Genomic DNA, 25,766 nt, shown 5'->3' on the forward strand with positions numbered 1-25,766 from the left:
CAAGAAGTGCAAATAATCAGTAGCAAATTGACGCAGCAAAGCAGCCAAAAGCGAGTAAAATGGGTCAGCCACGTAGTCAAGAAAATAGAGTTATTTGTCGAAGCCAAAAATAATATATTAAAGGTATAAGTTGATACAAATAAGGAAACCTTAAATATATTATTAAGGAAGGAAGTTGTATATAATAAGGATTGTACTTTAAAAGGTAATCCTTGTTTAACAACAATTTCCTTACCTTATCTGATAAGGATTCAAGGCAAAAGAAAACTCTATAAGAAGAGGACAATCACAGATGAAGAAGATCACGACTTCACATAGAGAGAAAAGTGAGATTTATTTATCGAGTAGAAGTCTTCAAGATCGATAGGTTTGCTAAGTTTAAAAAGTTCTTAAGTGAGAAAGTTTTAAACGTGTAAGACTATCTTCTTGTTTCGTTCTTGATTGTAAGTTACGAGTTATTGTACAAGGAGTGGGTTTGGCTTCTTGTAGGGTTGAGTTTCTGTGAGGGTTGTAACAAAAGGTGGGTTTGACCTTTTGAGAGTAGAAGTCGATTGTAGTCAATCGAGAGAGGTAGTAGTTGTAAGGCTTTTTGATTATTGAGTTGTAATCACAAAATATTATAGTTGAATTAATAAAACGAGGTTTTTCCTTCCTTGAGTGAGGAAGGTTTTTAATTTAATAAGTGTTTGTGTCTTTACTTAAAAGCAACTTACAAGAACCTGGTTCTTGTTATAGGGGATAGGTTTCTTCACAGTATTTGCAGAAGTACTCCTTCTATCTTAAATTAGTTGATATATATACTTCGTTATTTCAAAGTCGGTCAATATAAATTTTGATAAATATTTTTAAAATAATTTTTCATTACCTTAATATAAAGTTACACCTTGTAATAGGGTCTAGAGCGTACACAACTTAATCCATTTTGCCGGGTATATAAAAAAGTAAAACGTGACAGTTATTCCCTTATTAACGTTTATTTCTGCACTATATTAAATGCATATTTTCTCTTTTAGTTTTTTTTTAAAAATATTTTCTCTTTTAATTGTTCACTATAAAAATATTATTTTTTGTTTGACCCTTGACATTAATTATTTATTGTATAAATCTTTTGTCAAGTCCACTAAAACTATAATGAATTTGGGTATTATGATAAATACATACTTTATTTATTATTTCTTAGGAGGTTATTCTAATTGAAAATAAGGAATAATAATTTCAAAATAATATATAAATTATTTTGAATAAATTTTATATTAACATAATATGATAACTATTTCAAAAGAAAAAAGCTAATCTCAAAAAACATATTAATTACCAAAATATTCTAATTTATCACACCACACGACAAAAACACCATATAAGATGTGCAAAAAAGTTAAAAGTGAAGGGGTAAAGCAGGAATGGAGGGAATGCATGAAATGGCTTTAGAATATACGTCAATAATAAACAAAAACAAAGAAGAAAAAAGGAATTTTGGAATATATATGAAATTAAAAAAAAAAAGATTGAGAGGGAAATATTCATATTCATATTCATGATCAAATGATTTTCCACCTCACAAAAAAATATGTCTCTTAAACAAGGAAAATGTTTTTCTTTTTTAGGGTAACAAAACAAACCCAACTTTGACATTCTTTAACGTGCACGTGTTCCTTCTTTAATTTAAATATCGGCACAATTTAATTGAACGTAAACATATTATACTACTACTTTCTTCTGTCCGCTTCTAACTGTTAAATTTTTTTTTAAAAAAGTTAAACTATAAAAATTTTAATTAATATTTTATAATATATTTTTTATCATATTGATATGCAAGAAATTGTGATATATAGTACTTTTTTTGTATAGTTTTTAAATATTTAAAATTTTTGTTTAAAATATTGAATTAATGAAATCTAATTTAACTTTAAAAATAATTAAATTGACTTTTGAAAAATTCAACATAACAATGAAAAGTAAACGGAGATAGTACTAGACACAGGATCCCGTGTATAGCACACACCCAATAATATTTATCTTAATTTATTTGATACAGATAAAATTTGAAGAGTCGATTAATATTTTAATATTTTAAATTATTATTAGCGTCATTTATCATATATTTTATTTTACTTTATTTTCAAATATTATATCCATGTCGTCCCAAATTTCGAAAGTTAAAGCTAAAATTGTTAAATATATTAAGTTATTAATTATGAGACAGACTGACGAAACTGGCCTTCTTATATTAGAGAAAATAATATTAAAATAATTAGTTTGATTATACCTTGAGCTGCTACCCTTGAATTGGTGCATCAAATCATCCAGTCTACCAAAATCGTAAGGTTCATTTGCCCTAAAAACATACAAAATTCATAATTATTTCCATCAAATAGTAATATTATAATACTTCACCTATCTCAATTTATGTGATACCTTTTGAATTTCGAAATGTAAACAAGATTATATTTAATCGTAAATTTTTTATATATATTTAAATATTTTGAATTGTCAATTATTGTGTACTTTTTACGTAGTCTACAAATATATAAATTTCAATTTAAAAATTTTGAAATTTTCGTGAGCAACTTTTTTATCAAACATAAATTGTATGATTCTCAAAAGCGAAATATGTCACATCAATTAGAATATAACTTACAGAGCAAGATCAACATTACGAATCAATCTAATTGAATCCGTGAAAAATAGGTTAACAACTTCCTCCACGAAGTTAGGGTTATCATCATCTTGTAGTTCTTCGAGCTCATTAAATTGTTCATCTAGATAGTCCTACACACCAATATATGTAGAGTTTCAATCTACAAAATAAAATAAAATCTCCAAATATATGTTGTAATATGAAAGAAAATAAGACCTGGTTGAAGAGGTTTCTCTTCATAGATGCAGCTTGATGTTGCATATTAATTAATTTCAATACACAAATAGAAGTTTTCCTTCCAAAAAATGGGGTATATATGTATATACTATGCTCATGCAAAAGCTATATATATGTATAAAGAGAGATGAAGGGATTGGAAAAAGTCACCAAGGACAATATGAGATATTCAAGTTATAAGAGGTGGTCCATCAAAAGGGTATGATTCCAATTATAGCATAATCGTATAGTTCTATTTTATTTTAAAAAAATACAATGATCTCATCACAAATATGTGTCTCTATACATGAATATATTTGAATGCAAACTCAATAATAATTATAATAATTTAACGTCGTCTTAAAAGTGTATAAATCTCTAATTTTAAATTTCCCTCTGATCATAACAACTATAGTTGGACCACCCCAACTCTTTGTGAACTATAAGTTGTGCTACCTTTTTTTTAAACTACGAAACGTTGTTGGGTTTAAGCAAGAGGTAAATGAGAAATAAAAATGAATGAGAGATTGAAAAATGAAAAGTGATTTCTCTCATATTAGCAGAAGAAAGAAAAATACTTGTCTTATATTAGGAAATACTGGTTTTATCTCTTAAAGGGTTAAGTAGAAGGACAAGCTCGCGATGCCGTCGTCGTCGCTCGCCCTCGATATTTAATTGATTGATAATTTTTTTAGACAAAACTTATTTAATCAATCTCATTAAATTAATTTCTTTTTTCTTAAAATTAATTCAAAATGTTAATTGATTAATTATATATCATAATTAATATCGCATAACAAAAATTATATGAAAATTCGTGTAACAGTAAAGCCGCTCAAAAGGGAGATGTTCCTTCCGAACTACATTTCTTTTGCCAAAAGACATAAACGTCCTAAATAAATATATCTTGTCTGAATAGGTGCATTTACACTTAGTGTTCACAGTTGCAGCAGTTGTCTATAGATAGAGAGACTTCTTTCATTTTTTTAACATGGAAATTTTTCTCTCTTCTGGATACATTTTCTTACAAATAAAATTTTCGAACCAACCGAGTCTATGTGTGCACTATTGTTTCTGATTTTTTAGTTCGCTGAAATTATTAAAGTTTGAGATACAAAACTACTTCTTTAATAATTAATTTGTTTGATCTAGGAGGAATTAATCTACAACTTCGGGTACTTGAGGGCATTAAATTTCTTAAGGATACACAGTGAATTTTGTTGACTCAGATTGTTTAGTTTCTGTCTTTCTATTTCATCTTTTATGTTTCTGTTTTTACTAAATACTAGAGATAACAAGTTTAAGAAAGTTACAATATTTGTTTATGTATTTGAGGCTTATGGAGGTTAAAAGCTTTCTGATTTTCTACGTTGTTCGAATTTAATTCTGATTCAATTGACGACTAGATGAATATACAAACTTCATCGTTAAATTAGAAACATGTTGTATAAAGATTTATTTTTTACAATTAGTATTTCAAATATTTATACTACAACAAATTCAATTATCAGGGACAAATAATTTCGTTATTAATAAATCAATTTTCGTCACTAAATGTCTTGTGTGACGAAAAATAATTCGTCACTTAGTCGTCACTAAATATGTATACACAAAGACGATTTAGTGCTTCTTCGCTAAAAGTATTATATCAACTACAAAAAGAAAAATCGTCCCCAAATGCTTAAATATTTGTGACAAATTTATGTGTTGTAAAAAGTATATTTTTTTTAGTTAATAGTTTGCTATGTCACTAAAAAAGTTATTACTACCTATAAAATTATATCCTCGCTAATTATTTTATTTCAATAAGTGACAAAATCAATTGTATCTAAAGTTATATGTATTTCGTAGTTGAACAAAATCTAACTTCGTCACTAAAGAATATATTTTATATACAAAAAATTATTTTATTCTTAAATATATATGATAAAATTTATTATTATAAAATGGTGTGTGTGTGTATATATCTATATGATAAAATTATCTATCATAAAATGGTTTATGTATAATATAAAATATATGTCTCCTATCAAAAAAAGTTTCAACCCTGGCTAGGAGCTCGCACATTATGTGCTCTTGGAGAATCAAACTCACAACCTTTATGTTGGAAGTGAAGAGTGCTTACCATCATACCATCTCTCTCTTGTTGTTTATTTTTGTTTTAGTTTGTACTTCATTCACTTCTTTCAAATTTAGCTTTTGTAGAAACAATATATTATATAATTATTTATACTCATATACAAATGTATGAAATTTACAATCCACAATTCATTCAAATGTAGATTATTTTGATTAAATCGTGTATTTTCTTAAATATCTTTAAATATATTCAGTACGATTTGATCATTTTATTTATTTATTTTGTAAATCATAAAATTATTCAGTACAATAATAAATTTATTTAAAATTAAACTTTTGATTTTATTTAAAAAATGAATAATTGATTGCTATAGCAATAACTATAATACTTCATCATAATATATTTGAAATCCTCGTTAGTTCATTTCTTTTATTTGTGCTTTCACTTTTTAGTTTATTTCAATTTTCAACTGATGGAAAAAATTAATAGAAATTCATGAAATATATTGCACCTTTGCAAAGTCTAACTTTGTAAGTCGATGTTATCTATGTATAGTTACTCTATGTACGTATGTGGAATTACTATTAAATATGTAAATAATTATAGACAGGTTCAAATAGATCGACTTAATCTATGTAGTTTACCAATCACAAATCAATAGACATGCACAAAAATTAGCACAAAGACTTGACAAGTTATTTTTTTTTATCGTGCTTATCAATGAAAGTGTATCAAATAAAAAATAAAAGTGCTAAACAAACAAATATTAGTGATCTATTGGTGAAATTGTGCCCCACTCAATACTTATAACTGGATTGTATTTTTCAAATGATGCATTTTATAATTCCGTAATTTAAGAAAATTGATGAATCAAACTTTTTCAGTTTTACAAAACTGATAGAATTCGTTGGTTTTAATATTTTCACTTGTCAATTAATGAATGGACTCTGTCTACTTCTTATGAAGCACTTGTATTATTCTTTTTGTAAGTTATCACTTGTAATTATGAATAATTGTAGAAAAAAATTGTATTTAGCTATGAAATTTTTCGTATCAAATAGTTTAATTATTCACTACAAATTCAAAGTCGACGCTATTTAACACCTTACATATTTTGTGACAATTTTTTTTGTTGTCACTAAATCATATATTGATTAGAGAAAAATAAAATATTTGTCACCCAGTTATTTATATTATTAGTGACGAAATAAATGTCATAACTAAATCTAAATTTTCATAGCAAAAATTTATAATGCTTAACTACCAACTCTAATTTATCGATATTGTAACATATTTATTTGGATGAAATTTTTTTGTGTCCAGAATTTAATAAATTACAAGACAAAAAATATTTTGTCATGAATTAGATACATTATTAGTGACGAAATAATGTGTCACTGATAACTTTAAATTTGTAACTAACACTATTTAATAAATGACGCCAATTAATTTTTTGGTGAAAAACTTTATTGGACAAAACTTTGATACGGATTTTTATGTTTCGTCACTAAAAATATGTGTCTCATATATTTAAGCACGGAAAGTAAATTTTGTCAATAAAAGTGAATAATTAGTGACGAATTTGATGCCGTAGTTTGTCATGAATCACATACACTATTAGAGACGAAACAATGTGTCACCGTTAACTTTAAATTCGTGACTAACACTACTTAACAAAATGGCTCCAAATAATTTTTTGGTGGGAAACTTTTGTGGGCAAAACTTTGCTACGAATTCTTATGTTCCGTTACTAAAAGTATGTGTAAAATAATAATCTTTCTCCTTTTTGTGTTCTTTCTGAATGGAGCTACGCGAGGGAAAGCTCAACTTTCTACTCTGCCGCAAAAGGGGGCCGTTTTCTTCCCCCCAAAAATGCCTTTTTCTTCCTCTTTTTCTTCCTCTTTGACTTCTTCGGGGGATGGATGTATAGAGTAGGGGCCTGGCACTCTCCAAGTTGATAGGATCCAAATGAAAAAAGGAAATACAATGGTAGGATTTGCCATCTTTCTTATTAAATAATGAAAAAACAATTGATCAGTAAGAAAAGAAATATGGAATAAAGAGTTCAATTCCATAAAACATGTTCCACAGGCACCCTCCTCTGCACTTATTCCATCTATTTAGTCAATGACTCAGCCTTTAGTCTGCTTTGAATGATCCTATCTGCACTTATTCCATCTATTTAGTCAATGTCTCGTATATTTAAGCACGAAAAGTAAATTTTGTCACTAAAAGCGAATAATAAGTGACAAATTTGATGTCGTAGCTAATAGTTTCGTAGTTATATATCATATTTGTTGTAGTGTTATTCTTTACTGTTAGTATTTCATATACTAAATTGGCAGAAAAATGACTAATTCAAGTCAAGTTAATGTTGGGACAATGAGTGTTGCACATCATTGTTGCACCCAAATCTTTCAACTGCTGCTCCTGCACCGACTGAGAAACCTACAAAATTTTCTGGAGTCAAATTCAAGAGACGACAGCAAAAAATATTCTTCTATCTGACTGTGTTGAGCCTACAAAGGTTTATCGGTGAGAACGTTCCAATTATGTCAGATGAAATTTCGGATGAAGAATGATTCTTGGTAACAGAAGAACGGAGGCGCTTAGATTTTTTGTGCAAAAATTACATTCTAAGTGACCTGCAAGATGATCTGTATACAATGTGTACAAAGATATGAAAACCTCAAATGCACTCGGAGATGTTTTGGAAAAGAATACAAAACAGAGTATATCAAAATGAAGAATTTTATTATGGCAAAGTTTCTGAACTATAAGAGGTCGTTTGGTTGCTGGTTCGAATTATGCATGTATTAGTAATATACGTATTAATTATGCAGTTATTAGTAATGCATGTATTAGTTATGCAGGGTTTAGTTTTGCAGTGTTCAGTTATGCAGAGTTTAAGAATTTTTTGGGTGTTAGTTTGTTATATTAAAAATAAATTAATTGTTATTGTTATATCTTAGACCTTTCTTACCGTTGTTTTTTTTATTTATTTTAGACAGAAACTTGAACGCCACATTTTTCAACTTCCTCATATAGATGAAAACCAACGTATATATATGACACATGTTAATACGGGATTAACATTGTAATAGTTGAAACTTATTGATATATTAGTACATCTATTTATATGTACATATAACATAAATAGATACATACAAGTTAATATTGGAGCAACACCGCGTATTAATGCTTGATTTTATATTTGAAGCATTTACTTCAATAATCTATAGTATATAAATGAGGAAGTTTTTTTTTTTTTCTATTTGATGAAGGATATCATATTTACAAAAATCTTGGTAAGCACTAGTGGAAGCTCTAGCAAAGCTTACTTCAAGTAAAGTCATTGATATGCACATTAGTAGGTATGGCTTGCTTCCAATGGCAAGAACTATTGATAGAGAATGCTTACTTCCAACAAAATAATCTATTGCTAGGCACTACCCGTAATAATTATCGACATTGTCCTCACCCATAGACAATATCCTCAGCAATTTGAATGTCTACTTAATTTTCAAGTAATAATAGAGTATATTAATCTAAATTTTAGTTTCATCATACTAAATAATTCAGTTACAACTTTCACATACTGTCGTATCCTAAAATTGAGAGTTTATATTCAAGCAACAAAAATCTAAATTTTAGTTGTCATACTAAATAATTCATTCAGTTACAATTTTCACATATTATCATATCCTAAAATTGAGAGTCTATGTTCAAACAACAAAACAGTGATAAAATAGATTTTATTAGATGAAAAATACAACAAATCTAACACATACCATTGAGATAAACTTGAAATTCTAGTACTATGGACTCATGAAATCAAACTAGACTCACCTTCATTAAATGTGAAAGAAACTTACATAATTCATTGTTAAAATTATATAAACTGGCACATAAAACACAGGCAAAATAAAAATAAACTAGGCCATGATTATACCTTAAGTAGCTATACCAAAAACCATTCAAAGGTTTAAATTTTATCATCTATGATCATTTATACAATAGTGTAAAGATCAAGTTCATCGATTCTTAAAAAACAATCTATGAACTTTGCTCCAACTGATACATGTTCACCTCTTTTGGACCTTGAGTAATTTGATCTTTCTTTTTTAGCTAGAACATCATCTTTATCGACAAAAATAATAGGAAATTTCAAATACATGTCAATAGCAACTTCTTGAGCCTCAATTCTTTCTATTTCTTCAACATCAACTTTTGGCCCCTCGATAAATTGTTCAGTAGCTCCATCCTTGCGAAATATCCCTTTCCAATCAGCAAATAACGGTCATTGCTTAAATGTCTATGTCATATGGATCAACCTAAAAATAAAGAAGTCATCCTAAGCTTTTAAAAAAGAAGAAGTCATCCCAAACTAAGTAACTAGCTTTAGCTGACCAATAATTTAAACAACTGTAAATCACCTTTATGAAGTTATTCCAAGCTTTTGAATCGTCAACCAAGATAGTTTTACCGTTGTATCGAAATCCTAAGCCACTTCAACTTTTTACCAATGATATGGTTACATAATGCTTTTTCCACCCTCTTATTTTTTTTAAAAAAACAATGTGCGGTACAGCTCGCAATTAGGATGACAAACATTCATGTGTAGTTCCAGTTCCATCAAATATCTTTGTTTAAAGGTTTCATTTTCTTTTTTTCAATCATTAGCACAAATTTTTTTAGTCCATCAACCGGACTGAGTTCCTCTTCTACAGTCCACACTGTTATTGTTCTTTTTGAGACATATTATACCTTCTTTCAGTGGGACTATCAATTTTAATCTGTAAAAAAGTGAAAAAAACACAATTTATACTAATTATGATTCACTACAAAAGTATACTAAGTTATTTTTATATATATTGTATTTGTCTCTCACCATATTTACAAAAGAGAAAAAACAATATGATAACAAGAAGAAGAAGAAGAAGACATAAGAAAATGTTAAGATTTCAAATGTTTCTAACCTCAAAGAAAGAATTTAGATTTGAGCATTCTTCAACATTTGCCTCTTAGAAGATAATGAGATTTTAGATCTATAAAAAGGCATATAAGTGTATGATTGTATTTAGTTAGAAGTGATGAAGGGTCACAACTATTTATCTACCATACACAATTGAAATGGTCAACATTGGAGGTAATAAATTCATATGTGATCAATGCAATTCTAAAGAGTGAAGACCAATTGAATGGTAATTCTGTTATGGATTCTAAAGTTAGACTTTGAGCAACTAATGACACAAATAGGTAAGGCAGATTTGAGAAAAGTTAGAATACCATTTGGACAAAATTTTCAAGTTAAAACACCTTATCACACAAACCCAAAACGAAAGCCTCAAACTATGAACCAACGATCCTACTAGACCAAAAAAAACTTTTCAAATCGAATACTCTGACAGAATTCTAAACAGATCATGTTTTACCAAGGACATTGACTAAAGTCGAACTTTGATTAAATTTTTAAGTTAAAATGCTTAATCGCACAAACTCAAAATGAAAGTCTAAAAACCCAAATCAACCATCCTACTGGATCAAAAATAATCTTTTGAATCTAACTGCACAGACGGAATTTTTGTCCGATCACGTTTTACCAAGAATATTGACTAAAATTGAACTTTAACTAAATTTCAAAGTTAAAATGTATAGTCGCACAAACACAAAATGAAAGCCTTCAAATCTGATTCAGCCATCCTATGAGATGAAAGATGACGTTCTGGATCCAACCGCGCTGATACAATTCTCATCTGATTCCCATTTATCAAGAATATTTACTGAAGTCAGATTTGGACTAAAATTTCAAGTCGAAATGCCTTATTGCACAAACTTAAAATTGAAGCCTCGAAACCCAAACCAATCAACCTACTAGACAAAAAAATGACCTTTCGGATCAAACGGCGCTGACGAGATTCTTATTTGATAATGTTTTGCCAAGAATATTGACTAAAGTTGAACATTGACTAAATTTCCAAGTTAAAACGCTTAATAACACAAACTCAAAATGAAAGCCTCAAAATTCAAATCAGCCATCTTACTAGACCAAAAGTAACCTTCTGGATGTAACTGCGCTGATGAAATTCTCATTCGATCACTTGAAGTCGAACTTTGACTAAATTTTCAAGTTAAAATGCTTAATTGCACAAACTCAATACGAAAGCCTCGAAATATGAACCAGTCATCCTATTACATGAAAATGACCTTCTGGATTTAACCGTGCTGATAGAATTCTCAACTGATTCCTTTTTACCAAGAATATTGACTGAAGTCAAACTTTGGCTAAATTTTCTTGTTAAAATACCTATTTGCACAAACTCAAAATGGAAGACTTGAAACCCAAATCAACCATCCTACTAAATCAAAAATGACCTTCTGAATCTAATTGTGCTGACCAAATTTTCATTCGATCACTTTTTACCTAGAATATTGACTGAAGTCAAACTTTGGCTAAAATTTCAAGTGAAAACACCTAATTGCACAAACTAATAATGGAAGCCTCAAAACCCAAACAAACCATCCTACTTGATAGAAAACTTTTGAATCTAACAAAGCTAACCTAATTCTCATATTGTCACATTGTCACCCAAATTCAGGAGTTGTAGGTCATAATTCATGATCTCCTTTCCAAAACTATAATTTTATATAATATTTACGTTAAACATATAAGAGCTATTTTGAACAACCTTTGTTGTTATTTAAACCTTAAATATTATAGTTCTACATTCACTTTATCTGTCACTAGATTATTGTAAAGACGGGAGTACCCCTTAAGCGTCACACGACGTACTTGACCCTCAGAGGTCTTATACAAGCCTCTTAGCATTTATTCATCATATAGGTATGAAAAGTAGTGCGGAATTAAAACATTTCAAAATAAAGTTAATAAGGAAACTTTTTTATAAAACGTAAGAAGAACTAAGTCTCATCACAAGTCATCTTAGACACATCTTATTCTCGGAGGGTCATAGGCCTTACATTGAAAGAAAGATACTAGTCTTTATACAAAGTCTTTAATGAAAGAAAACTAGAAATAACATGCACGTCCTCAAACATATGAGGACATACCAAGAGTCTTGAGAGAACAATCTAATTCCCAAGCTTCAACTCTAAGATCCTCACTTTCCTCCACCTACACTTGTTGAAATAGAGAAGAATATGGAGTTAGTACAATTAAACACTAAGTATGACAATCATGCAATGACACACTTTAAAGATGATATTTTAGTTGAAATATGATTTTCATGCTGTCTTGATAAAACTTCATGAACCAAGTATAAAAGACATCATACAAGTCAATTATGAACATACAAAGTAACACTCCCATAGTTCTCAACATATAACCATATCCATTAAGTAAACCATTAATCATGTAGACCCTCTATCCAAAGTTATCCTAAAAACCACTTAGGTAAGACATGAAGAGACTGCCCATACAACCTCTTCAATACACACCTAAGTATTTCTTAAGACTACCGAAGATAAGAATACTTCCTTTCCATCACAACTCAACAAGTCAACATTCATTACTAGAAATACTAGAGGAAACATTCATACATTTAAGAACTTCACATAAAGACCATCCCCTGGGAAAACTCTAAGTTACACTAGTGCAATGTGAAAGTAGCATCCCATTTTACTACTCCCACTTAGTGCTGCTTTGGAACCACCCTAGACTAGGCACATCACATTCAACAAGTCACATAACCTTAATTAACAATAGACATAAGACCAACATGTTTCATTAACATCTGTTGAATGCCTTGAATCGGACCCGTTACAACAGAAAGAACGGGGGTCTCGCTGACCTTAATTATCTGTCAATTCTGTATTTTGGGCGCAAGCCTGTTAGGGCATAGCTTAGCACTATATATAGACGCTATGACAAACCCTATTTTGTATTCTGTTCTTGCCTCTCCATAATAAAACTGCTCCCCCTCTTCCCCGTGGACGTAGCCAATTTATTGGTGAACCACGTAAATCTGTTGTCTTGTTTTTCGCGTTTATATTTTCTCGTATTATCTCGAATTCCGCATAACAACATCATATAAAAACTCATTCATTCATTAACATTACTAGGACACACTAAGACTCCCTCCAAATGTCTACTCGTGCAATGCATAGATGGCGTCCCATTCCACCACCTACTCTAAGTAGTACACCCTTAAGAAGACCTAGTCCATTACATTATTTTATGGGGGCAAGCTTTAATCAACATAGACTATGAGAGATTAACATGGAATCCTAATATTAAACCCTACCGAATGAGGGATCCCCTCTTGCCTAAGGTAGGGTCATTTTTTTAGCCTTTACATGGAATACCACTGGCTAGTCCTATGTGGGCGCATAGTTAAGGGATAAGGAGATTGCTTCTAGATACTACACTTCTACTAATGGAGAGTACCCATCTCAAGAGGTTGTTTATAAGTACCCGACCTCTACTCACGGGAGAGTACTCACCTCTATCATATCCTGTTGGTGCTAAACATTAATCCCCACGGAGTATTAAACTTTCATTACATTCATTAGCTATAGGTTAAGGGATCGCTACTAACTACTCTACCTCTACTTACGCAAAGAATATTCATCCAACCTATCATTCATTCATTGAAAAGCTCTTAGGAATATTGAGGTTGTTACTAGACACTACAACTCAAATCACAGAGGGTATCCACCTCAAAGTCCCTCATTCATTCATTACATTTCTTTAAGAAAACCTTTCACTATACCCATCTTCATTACATTTTCATTAGCTATATTCATTTATTCATGTGTGTATATGTGATAATGACTTTTACATAACCACCATCATTCATGACATTGTCTTCTAAACATAATCATACTACATTCATCATAATCCACACACAAACATACTTCACATTCACATTATACTCCAATTGTCACACTATCTATAAGAATCACATGCATATCTTTACAATACATCTCTATACATAAGCATCATGACATTACTTTACTTAACATTCCATGTCTTCAAGGCCATAACCACAATGGACATTAGCTAAACACCGCCACCATAAGTGGACCATACCACAAGAGCAATTCAATAAGAAATAGAACAGTTTGTTAGGTTTTATTTGCCCTGATTTCTTACCATAAATAGGTTTTCCTTTTAGGAAAAGTTTTTGGATTTGACTAATCCTTTTTCTGGTAGGCAAAGGTTTAGGACTCTATAAATAGAGGCATGTTCCTTCTAACTTAATCAGCATTCACAATGTAGTCTTAAGGGCTTTGAGAGTTTTGGTTAGGGGGAGAATTTATGGGTCACAAGCTTGATATGTTATCACTTGTGTGAACCTCCCATGTATTCTGAGTGAATTGGTTGAGGTTGTTTCCCTCTGTATTTTGTACTCTCATATTTATAGTGGATTGCTCATCTCCTTTGTGGACGTAGGTCGATTGATCGAACCACGTTAAATCTTTGTGTCTTTTGGTATATTTCTCGTTGTCTTCTTACTCGTGGTCTTTCGAGGTTTGCTTTGCTAGTTTTCGCGTTTACACCTGCTTATTTACGGTTCTAACAAGTGGTATCAGAGCCAGATTCAATGATGGAGTCAGGTTCAGTGGTTCGATAATCGATGATAAAACCAGGTTAGAAAGAGGTGTTCATCTTGACGGGTGTAGTTCTAGCCGCAACTTTTTGATAGTAATGAAGATTTTGTTGGAGAAATTGTTTCAGAGAGGTTCTCTGTGTTGAGATATAAATTTTGCAAAGGAGATTATGGAGAGGAGAAGCAAGCTGTTAAAGATTAAGTAAAAAAGGTGGACAAATTTATTTTGTCAGAAATTCAGGCCAGGGGGGAGATTTGTTAGGTTTTATTTGCCCTGATTTCTTACCATAAATAGGTTTTCCTTTTAGGAAAAGGTTTTGGATTGACTAATCCTTTTTCTGGTAGGAAAAGGTTTAGGACTCTATAAATAGAGGCATGTTCCTTCTAACTTAATCAGCATTCACAATGTAGTCTTAAGGGCTTTGAGAGTTTTGGTTAGGGGGAGAATTCATGGGTCACAAGCTTGATATGTTATCACTTGTGTGAACCTCCCATGTATTCTGAGTGAATTGGTTGAGGTTGTTTCCCTCTGTATTTTGTACTCTCATATTTATAGTGGATTGCTCATCTCCTTTGTGGACGTAGGTCGATTGACCGAACCACGTTAAATCTTTGTGTCTTTTGGTATATTTCTCGTTGTCTTCTTACTCGTGGTCTTTCGAGGTTTGCTTTGCTAGCTTCCGCGTTTACACCTGCTTATTTACGGTCCTAACACAGTTTAGGTCAACTTACCCTTCATCCAAGCCATGATCACCCTTTCTCAATTCTCCAACAATTAATCATAATTAGTCATGGATAGCAATAGGCATAAACATTACAACACAATATAAACACAATTCTAATAATATCCATCACATTCATCAAACCCACTTTGTAAGCCAATTCAGGAGATTTGGACAAAACATGGGTTCTTCAAGGAATTCCATTGAAATAACCTTTAAAACCTTGATTCAACATTAATACGTTAATATCATAACATAGAAACCTTTTAACAATGAACACATGCATAGAATAGAAACTGGAAAAAAATTGATCATTGCTTCACTTTTGAAAACCTTTGAATTGGACTCCTTGAATGAGAGGTTATTCAAGAATGAAGGATCACCATACCTTAGTACAATTAAGCCCAAGAAATTTGGATTGAAAACTTGGAGAATTGAACTTCTTTGAAACTTGAAATTTCTTCAATGCAGGATTTGAATAGAGAGAGAATTTAGATAGAAGGGAGAGCTTTTGATTTTCAACTTGAGGGTTTTGTTTTTGATTGGTGAAGTGGGGTAAAAGTGACTCAAAAACATTTATAATAAATCCTCAAAGTATCCTAGAAACCCTTACACTAGTTGGACCTTTTTTTATTAGGTCTAACTTAATTTTTAAACGACGCAACCAAATTTGGGACAGGGCTGCACGTCGCCGAGGCACTTTTCAATCTTGTTTTTGAAATTTAATTTGAGGCAGAAAGATTCGTGACAAGCTCGCGACGCATAGGCAACATTTTGCCTTTAAGTGTTGGTTGCGCAACGCGGCTTGGGCTTCAAAAATAGCCTACCTGCGCGCTGCCTTGGAAACTGCTTGGCCAAAGCTTGGGTCCTCCTCAAGAAGCCTTTGGTTGGTCCTTGGGGAGTCGTGCCCGGATGTTTTGACCCTAAACTCGATTATTAATACAATAGGGTCACCTCCACTGATTTTTGACTCCAAACGATACATGAAAATAAGAAAAACATACTATAATACACTAGCACACAAAAGATTAGTTTTCGGACGTCTTGGTCGTTGTTTGACGTTTGACTTCCAAACTCTTTAAAACTAATTTCAAAGGTTGAATTTCATTATTTTAACAGGTTATTGACCATAAAATTCACGTGAAGCTCTAATTTATTCTAGTTCATTTTGAGGGTCATTACAATTATACCCAATGGCGTAGCCAGAAATTTCATGAAGGGTGTCCACAAATCGCATATGTAAAAAAATAATTTGACTATGCGTGCACTAAAATTTTGAAATCGAAATATGTAACAGTAACAATTAAATTTTTTTGATAAAAAAATATATACTAAATTTTTTCAAATCAAACCACGTAAGATTTAGCTTGAATTTTCATGTTTAATTAATAGGAAGTGAACGGAAAAAAAAGAGAAAGAGAAAGTTCAGTTTATGATGAAATCACTTTTATACTTCAAGATTTCACCAACCTTTGGCGACTTAACAACAAGATATGAAAAATAAAGAGTAAAATTAAACGAGTTTTTCTATAAAAAAAATTCTATATAGAGCCTTTTTCACTTTTAGTAGCGGTATAGAAAAAAAATTAGAATTTCCTAAAAATTTAAATTAAATAATTACTTTTAGACTTTATTTTAAAAAAATGATTAAAATTTAATGTTTACAACTGGGACTCGAACATGTGAGTGCGCGCATTTTCTAATGTGTTGGCAGAAGGTACCGCTAGGCTAGGAGACTTTAATGTGTTTAAGGGTGTCCAAAATATGTTATTTAATCATTTAAGGTGTAATTTTACTTATATATACGATGTAATTTTCCGATAAAGGGTGTCCAATTGGATACCTTGGGAATAGTGTACTTACACCCCTAATTATACCAGGCTAATGAAAAAAAATTGTTGTCCATACCATCAAGACTTTCATATAATATTATTTTTATGTAATAACATTGTATTTTTAATAATTCATATTTATTATAATAACTTTTTTACTTATAATAGCAATAATCGTCTTTATAATAGTACTTCATTTTTTTTTAAAGTGCCTCTTTATAATAGCTATTTTCATTTTTTTAAATATAAATCAACTATGTTTATACAAAAAGAATTTAGATTACCAATTATAGATGCAGAGATTTTGGCCAAATATTAATATTTTGATACATTGATATATCAATACATTAAATGACAAAGAATATTATATATATAAAAAAAGATTTTCATTCTTTATAGAAAGTTTGGTTAATGCTTAGAATTTGGCATTAAAATTCCTATGTCGTTAACATTAAAAACTAAAATATAGATTTTATACCTCTTTTTTGCCAATAACAACCAAAATACAGTCGGACCTTTATGTAAAGACCATCCTTACATATAACAACACTTCGTTATAGAGCCGTCAATATGGGCTAGGCCCATTAGGCCGATCTGGCCTTATCCGGAATTTAATAGGGCTGGGTTAAGATTTTGTGAAGCCCATTTAAGAAAAGAGTTTTTTAGCCCGGCCTGAATAAGCCTGCTTATTTTGGGGGCTTGAGAAATATCGGTAGGGCCGGCCCGTGGGCCAATAAAAATATTTAAAAAATATAATATAATATTAAAATTTAAAAATAAAGAGAGTCCAAAATCAAAACAATTAGTTTAATATTTCTATTTAGATATTCATACTTTTAGTTGAAAAAAAGAATAATAAATATCAAGGAAAATGCACAAGTACCCCTAGACTATGACTAAAATCTCAGAGACACACCTTAACTAAACTAAGGTCCTATTACCCACTGAACTTTTTTTTTTTTGTAATTTTATACACATTTTGTTCTATGTGGCACTCTATGTGACTCCACGCAATTGAGGCGCGTCGGAGATATTCGGATGCCACGTAAGCCAAAGAGGTACACAAAGTAGAAAAAAAATAAGTTCAGGGGGGTAATACGACCTTAGTAAGGTGTGTCTTTGGGATTTCGGTCATAGTCTTGTGAGTACTTGTGCATTTTCCCTAAATATTATAAAGATAATTTTATTTGTGAATTTGATTAACAAGTAGTGACATTAAGGTCTCATTTGTTTCTATTAAGATTAAGACATCTGAATTTGAATGCGCATTTAAATATTAATATGTTAATTAAAATCTAGATGTGAAAATCTGAATAAACACCTGAATATTAAAATATTGTCTCTGAATCTAAACACTAAAATACTGAGACAGTTTGTTTTCAATATATGAATGCACATATGAAATTTAACGTTATATCAATAAAATATTATCAAAACCTTGTTAGTAAAATAGTATTTTTCATATAAAATAATATTTTGAACATTTTTTACCGTAACAAGATAATATGATTTATCTTTTAAGAACTCCACATCAAGTTACATCATTAATATGACTATTTTTTGCACTCAAAATACTTTGAGAATCTAATATAATGCAATTCAAAATAGTTTATATAGAGTAGTAAATATATAGTTTAGAAAATTATTTTATTTTATTTTAATATAGAAATTTATTATTGTTATCGATCAAATAACTAATACTTTCTTATTTTTTGAAACTGTGCTAAATATTATATCATGGGAGTGCTTATCAATTCAAATATATTGATTAATTTATGAAAGTAAAAGATGTATATTAAGTTAATATGAATAAAGAAAATTATAATGGCAAGCATGTAATTAAATATTAATTAAATAAGAAAACAACTTTTATGAGGTGTTTTGATTTAGTTGAAAAGATAGGAGTCTTATTTTTTAGTCAGAATAGTGTTAAGAGTGTGTTACACATCTGATTCATTCAGATATATCCAGACCCATTAAGAGGCTTATAATAAAATAAAACAAACGAACTTAATAAACTGAATCTGAATAATTAAGATTCAGTTCTTAAAAACAAATACATGAGGCAAATCTGAATGATTAAGATTCAACCCCATTAAGTAGAAACAAATGAGGCCTAACATAATGTAATATTGTTTTGTCGATATTTATGATTATATTTTTAAATTATAATTTATAGTTTAATTTAATAATTATAAAAAAAATATAATTTTTTAAAAAGTGGGCTGGCCCGGCAAGCCTGTAGCCCACATACTTGTGGGCTGGACCGACCATTTTCTGGCCCACACCAAAAATGGGCTAGCCCGACCTGACCCATAAAATGTCAAAGCATGTATGGATTAGCTCGAATGGGGTGGGCTAGCCAATATTAACAGTTCTATTTCTCTATAATAGTTAAGTTCTTTTCTAAACAAACTTTTTTATCGTATGTTTTACCTCATTATAATAACAAAACAATCATTTTTTACAACTTGTACTCTGTAAAATTACATCTAAATAACAACTATCTTTTGTGTGATAATAATTAATCATCTCTACAAATCTCAATATCTTTCATGTTGAATATTCCTTTCATCCTTAATTACTTGTCAACTTTTATCTTTTTAGTTCTCTAATTATTTGTTTATTTTGAGAAATCAAGAAAAGATAAATTTTTTTACCTATTATATCCTCAATTAATTACTTTGAAAAAAGGTAAAACTTTTTAAAAATCTTAAGTTTTTAATTAATCCATTTCATGATTAATAAGGGTAACATGGTAAACTCGTTGTGTCAATCATTATTTTCTTAATAAGCGTGTCAATTCAAAAGTGGATATGTAATTATAGATTAAAAAAAAAGTAGACACTACATAGAAAATAAAGAGGAATTGATAAATTAAAATTTAACGTAGCTAAATAATATAATTTATTGATGAAAGAATGTCTATTTAAAAATTGTCACGATCCAGACCGTCGTGCTTGGCACTCACATAAATCCTACGATGAGAGAACCGTTACTACAACTCAAACAAATAATTTTTTATGAAAACTTAGGCATTACAAAGATACGGAAGCAGGTTTAAGACAATATAAATGGAGTCCTCATAAACTCCAAGATTTTAATAAACAACTAACCAAACTAATGCGGAAGAACAACCCCTAGAACTTGAAAGTCATTGTATCAAAACTCTACTAACGACAAGTCTAAGAGCAAAGAGTACAACCCCAAAACTAAACAACGCCTTAAACAAATAGTTTGAGTCCAAAAAGAGTGGACTTAAACAAGAAAGATTCATGACAGCCTGATAGAACTAGCTCACCCTTGAATCTAGTCACGCTCAATAGTCACCCAGCTAAGGTCGACGTCTATCAATAGCCACCTGACAAAGAAAAAGCAAGTGTAGTATCAATAAACAACCACAATGTAATGGTAGGATCACACGGCTATCCCATTAAGTGTAAGATAATAATAATATGCATACACCGAACATATACAATATCAAATCATCATTTATGAACAATAGAGAATTTCACAATTCTCAAATATCACAGTTACATCAAATAGTTGGTTCTCTCATGGAACCCAAACCCAAACAGTTAGCATACCGGAACATGGTACCTGACACAATTATGTCGGAACGTGGCAATCGATCTCAATTAGTTATGTTAAAACGTGGCAATCGATCTCAATTAGTCATGCCGAAATAGAAAAATTGATCTCAATTAATTATGTCGAAACGTGGCAACAAATCCATTCAACACACCACAATCATAATCACAAGTATATTCTCAACATCATACAATCAAAAAGTGATTCATGACATATCATTATTCATCTATATCGTTTACAACAAGTGTGATAAATAATGCAACATTTGCATAAATACATATATCATAATAAAGCAAGAACAAATATACATCACACATATGTAATCACAATTATCACTAACCTCGAGACCAAGTTTGAATCCCCCTAAGGCACTTGAATCTTCCTTTTCCGAATTCCTTCCGCTTGTTCATGGTTTAAAAACAATAACTCACACAAGGATTAGTGAACGAGGCCTAATTACCCGAATTATAATCAAAATCATCAACCCTAGGACAAATCCTTGATCCCCATATCCAGGTTAAGGCTTTTCCCACCATAATTCCCAGATCAAAATCTTTCTCCATCGATAATAACTTAAGAAAATAGGTTCTACGGATTAAAAAACAGATTTAGGGAGTGAAAACCTTATATTTAGCCTCAAGAATTTTGGAAAACTGTCAAGAAGACTCCTGGATTCGTTCCTTAGCTCTCGAAGTCAAAAAGTGCACAATAAAACGTTTTTGGGGTTTATTTACGACTTTAAATCGCACCTGCCCCACCATGGCGGCACTCACACCGCTACAGCGGCCCTGCCCTAGTAGCAAAAATCCCGCCCCAGCGGCTTGCACGAAACTAGTGAGCAACATTAATAATTACAAGACCCCATTTCACAACACACTCAGAAAATACCGTTCACACCAAGATCAATTCCGGGAGTTCTACTTGCCCGAATTTAATACTGTACAGTCGTACGAGTTCCTTAACATCTTAGCTATCTATTCATGTGATCGAATTCATAATTAGATCACCCAATTGTTATCAAATTTCCCCATATTTTAATGATCTGATTTCATCCAAATCTGAAATAGGTTGGAAAATCCAAAGTTACTGCTCAAAATATTTTTGGCTCTAATTCTTTTCCCATTGGTTTTACCCTTACAACAAAAATCAGATAGTTACAGAAATGTGCAAGAAACGTAGTCTCTTCTTTTGAAGTCTTTTTTGGGCGTACATGAACAATGTTGTGTCTTCTCTTTCCATGATTCTTCTTTCTACAACTTTATCTTCCATTTTTGCCAATACATTACATACAGTTATACACTAAAAATATGATATAGGAATGTATATTAAATTTGTACATTAACTATTACTATACTATACTATAATATATATAACTGTGTTTTGACACTATCTAATAGTACTGAACAAAATATAAACTAGTTGCACTTAATAGGAAAATTGTCGTTTGAGTTTATCAAATTATGTTCTCATATTTATCTAATAATAGTAAATTATGAAATATTTTACTCATTCACTAATATTTGTGAAATTTCTTCATATGCTTATATAGTTTGTTATAATGATCTAGTATTATTACAATCATTAATGATTGAATTATTGTATATTAAAAATGTTTTACACACACATGCTAATTAACTCTCTATTTATCGAAGAAAGGGTAAAATAGAATGATTTTATTCTTCATTATTGTATAAAGCCAGATAAAGAAAAATCATCTAAATCAAAATACGTATATGATTGATTTTTGAAGAGTGTTCTAGATCGTTTTCTTTTTATTTCATTTGATGGTTAAACAATTTAATTTACCATAAGAATATTGTGGATATATGAATTTTTTTTTGGAAATTAATATAAAAATTTGCAAGAAAATAAGTTTTGTACGAAGTTTTATACTAATCCTCAGAAAAATCTTGATGTAATTCACACTTTTTTTTTAATTCCTTCAAATACTTTGACATATTATTTCTTCTTGAAATGGTATATAAAAGGAGTGTCCTTTTGCAATAACTCAAGTTGCTTGAGTTTCCTCTTTTTGTTCTTTACGGAAAAGGATGATAATTACATGTTCTATACTTTTCGAAAGAATATATATATTCTCTAGTTGTCAATTTATATGATAATGTTTGGCTATTAATATAAAAATTTAAAAAATAATAACTTCTTAAAATTATAATATAGGAGAAATTACTAAAATATTTGTACGATTATAATCATTCATATCCTCGTTTTAAATAAAATCGAAGATTCTAAATATAAAAAAAGATGACATGAATAGACCAAAATGGGAAATGGGGAATGCAATATAAATAGGGACGTAGGGTATATGCTTACTAAAAGAAGTTCAAATTGCACAGCTACTTTTATGTTTTCATATATCGACACTTCTTTCTTTCTTTTCTCAAAAGGAACTTTATGATTTGTGGCTCTTACTAACTTTATAAAATATAAGCTCTAAAAAGAAATATAAAGAATTTTTACGACCATGAATTGTTGAAGTCTGTATCTACTCTTTAAATGTCAACTTCCAACAAGTAAATCCAAACAATTTTACTCGTTTGAATTTATTTTTCACATTTTAATTTGATACACGGTATACTTATTAAAAAAAATTATCAATATAGCTATTTTATCATTTTATCTTTATTAATTAATTAGATTTTGAATGTATTAATTTACTATATTTTTCAAAGACATAAATTCAATATAAACAAGTTAAGGATATAATAGAAAGAAAAAAAATCGTATTTTTTTTATTTGTCAAAAATGACAAGTAAAAGTAGAAATCAAATTCAAAAATATTTGATATACAAAAGTAAATGAAGAGAGTAATTCATGACTTCTAATTAAAAATGTAAAATTATCTAAAATTATCTTTTTTTACCCGGATTGAAAAAATACAGAAAAAATAAGTTTTGTAAAAAAAATATACAATACAGTCAAACAAGATAATACAATTATATTGTGATATGTATTTTGTATGTCCACTGATATATTGGACATACAAATAACATATATTGGCAATCAATTCTAATTGTGAAATTAGGTCTTAGGCCTAACTCACACTCCCAAAGCTAGCTTAAAAGGAGGAGGATTGCCGGATTGCCCAAGCCTTATAAGGAGTTCACCCATCTCATTAACCACCGATGTGGGACTTTTGTCATTCTTTTACACCCCACCTCACGCCCAGTGCTTAGCATCTAGTGCGTGGGCAATTTTAATTTTGGGGGTGTCCCAACATCGGGTGAGACGGGCCCTGCTCTGATACCATGTTAAATTAGGTCTTAAGCCTAACTCACACCCCAAAAGCTAGCTCAAAGGGAGGAGGATTGCCCAAGCCTTATAAGGAGTCCACCGATCTCATTAATCGCCGAGTGGGACTTTTGTCATTCTTTAACACTAATTTTTATCAAACTACCTTATAATTGACATAAATTTCAAAGGATATTTTCAACTATTTATAACAACATTCAATCCAAATATATATTTCTTTTTTTAAAAAAAAAAAATATCGTGCTTTTAGCTTCAACACAACTCTTAAGGAAATTACTCATTCCTAAAATGTAGAAGATATAATAATTTACTGATTTATCCTTAATAAATAACTTTTTTAAAAGGCAACTCTTTTGCAAAAACACGATTGAAAGCTTCAAAGCCTTTTAGTAGTTGTCAATGGGACTTTTATGGAGCTTATAGTAAAAATAATGTATGCAGTGTTAGTAATATTTTGTTTGGTATATTTTTCATATTTTTTATAACTAATATTTGTATTAGTTATACACTCTAATGTATATTGAATTGTGTGTTACTAGTATTATGGATTTTTAGGAATTTAATGCATGCATTTAACTACCCTTCAAAATCCCTTTTACATAATTTTCCACCATAATTATGGAGGACCTTTTGTAAATAAGTATTTTTATATAATGTATGTATAAGAAATAACCTAAGTATAATTAATATATTTACAACAAACAAGCATTACTAATACATTCTATTTAACATTATTTTATAATCAACAATCACTAAATTATCATAATGAGAACTTAAAGTAAAATTCTCCTCATGCATTGTTTTCCTAACACTTGACTCAAAAAATAAAACAAAGAAAAAGAATTATTTTCGAGTTGAATGGTTGATCACCAACACATACATAATTTATTTTATAAGATACTTTCAAGTTGAAAAAACTTTTGTAAAGTTTCATATTCTGCAACTCCACTGGCTAGGAGGAATGTTATCATCACTTCATCTTACCTAAAAGCTTTAGATATAAGAGAGAGTTTGTGACACCACAATCTTTAAAATTTATCTCTTCTGATACTATATTATAAATGTAGGATCATCTCATCTAAAATTTAGATATATTTTTGACAGCAATGAGCAATGCGAAAACCTCATTATATAATTCATCTATGTAAATCAACATCAAGAGTGTACTCACTCCTCCATTTTAAACCTAATAAATCATCTTCAAAGTGAGCCAATATATTTATCAAAGTCTCAATTACCAATGATCTTTTTTCATGTTGATACAAGAGAGAAAAAATATGCATGTCCTCAATAAGCTACCACAACAATAAGCTGCCAAAAGTTTCATACTTTCACAACCAAAATAAACATGAAAAGTTCATCTCATGAACACAAATTTTTAGTAGAAATTCATCATTCAAACGCCAATTACTATCACGATCCATACATAAAAGCATTGTGCATGATAGTGCACAAACCAAGTTGAAGTTAACAGTTCGATTTACATAAAAGACGATAGATCACAGTGAAAACTCTTCAAAACCACACTCAGAGAGAGCAGAAGAATCAAATCAAATCAAACACAAGCCAACTATCCTGCATATATGCAGTTTATTTTGTTCATATTTTGTAGCATAAGAAAAAGCATTACTGAAACAAAATACATAAATCATAAAAGATGGCACTTTCTGCTTACATAGGAGTTTGACATTAAAGTTTCTAAAAAGTTGTGTGTGAATTAAGCAAACTAAAAATCCTAAGAATTTAGCTACAAAAGGAAAAAGAACCAATACAACTACACAAGGATTTTTCTCTCTTTATGTCAACACCGAGCAGCTCGTCTGTGTCTGAACATTTGTATCACTA

General features: G+C 30.2%; 1 protein-coding gene across 1 annotated transcript in view; it reads right to left on the minus strand.

The window, feature by feature from the left end:
- The window catches only part of LOC107027194 (histidine-containing phosphotransfer protein 4-like), a 12,712-nt gene extending 9,709 nt beyond the window's left edge, over window positions 1-3,003 (minus strand). Inside the window, exons 1-3 of the mRNA XM_015228375.2 lie at window positions 2,855-3,003; window positions 2,639-2,769; window positions 2,267-2,335 (exon numbers count right to left, since the gene is read on the minus strand). Coding sequence (XP_015083861.1) covers window positions 2,267-2,335; window positions 2,639-2,769; window positions 2,855-2,899 — 245 coding nt within the window. The 5' untranslated portion in view covers window positions 2,900-3,003. The remainder of the gene's footprint in view (window positions 1-2,266; window positions 2,336-2,638; window positions 2,770-2,854) is intronic.
- Window positions 3,004-25,766: the final 22,763 nt, after the last annotated feature.

Source organism: Solanum pennellii, chromosome 8 (assembly GCF_001406875.1).
Source record: "Solanum pennellii chromosome 8, SPENNV200".
NCBI lineage: Eukaryota > Viridiplantae > Streptophyta > Magnoliopsida > Solanales > Solanaceae > Solanum > Solanum pennellii.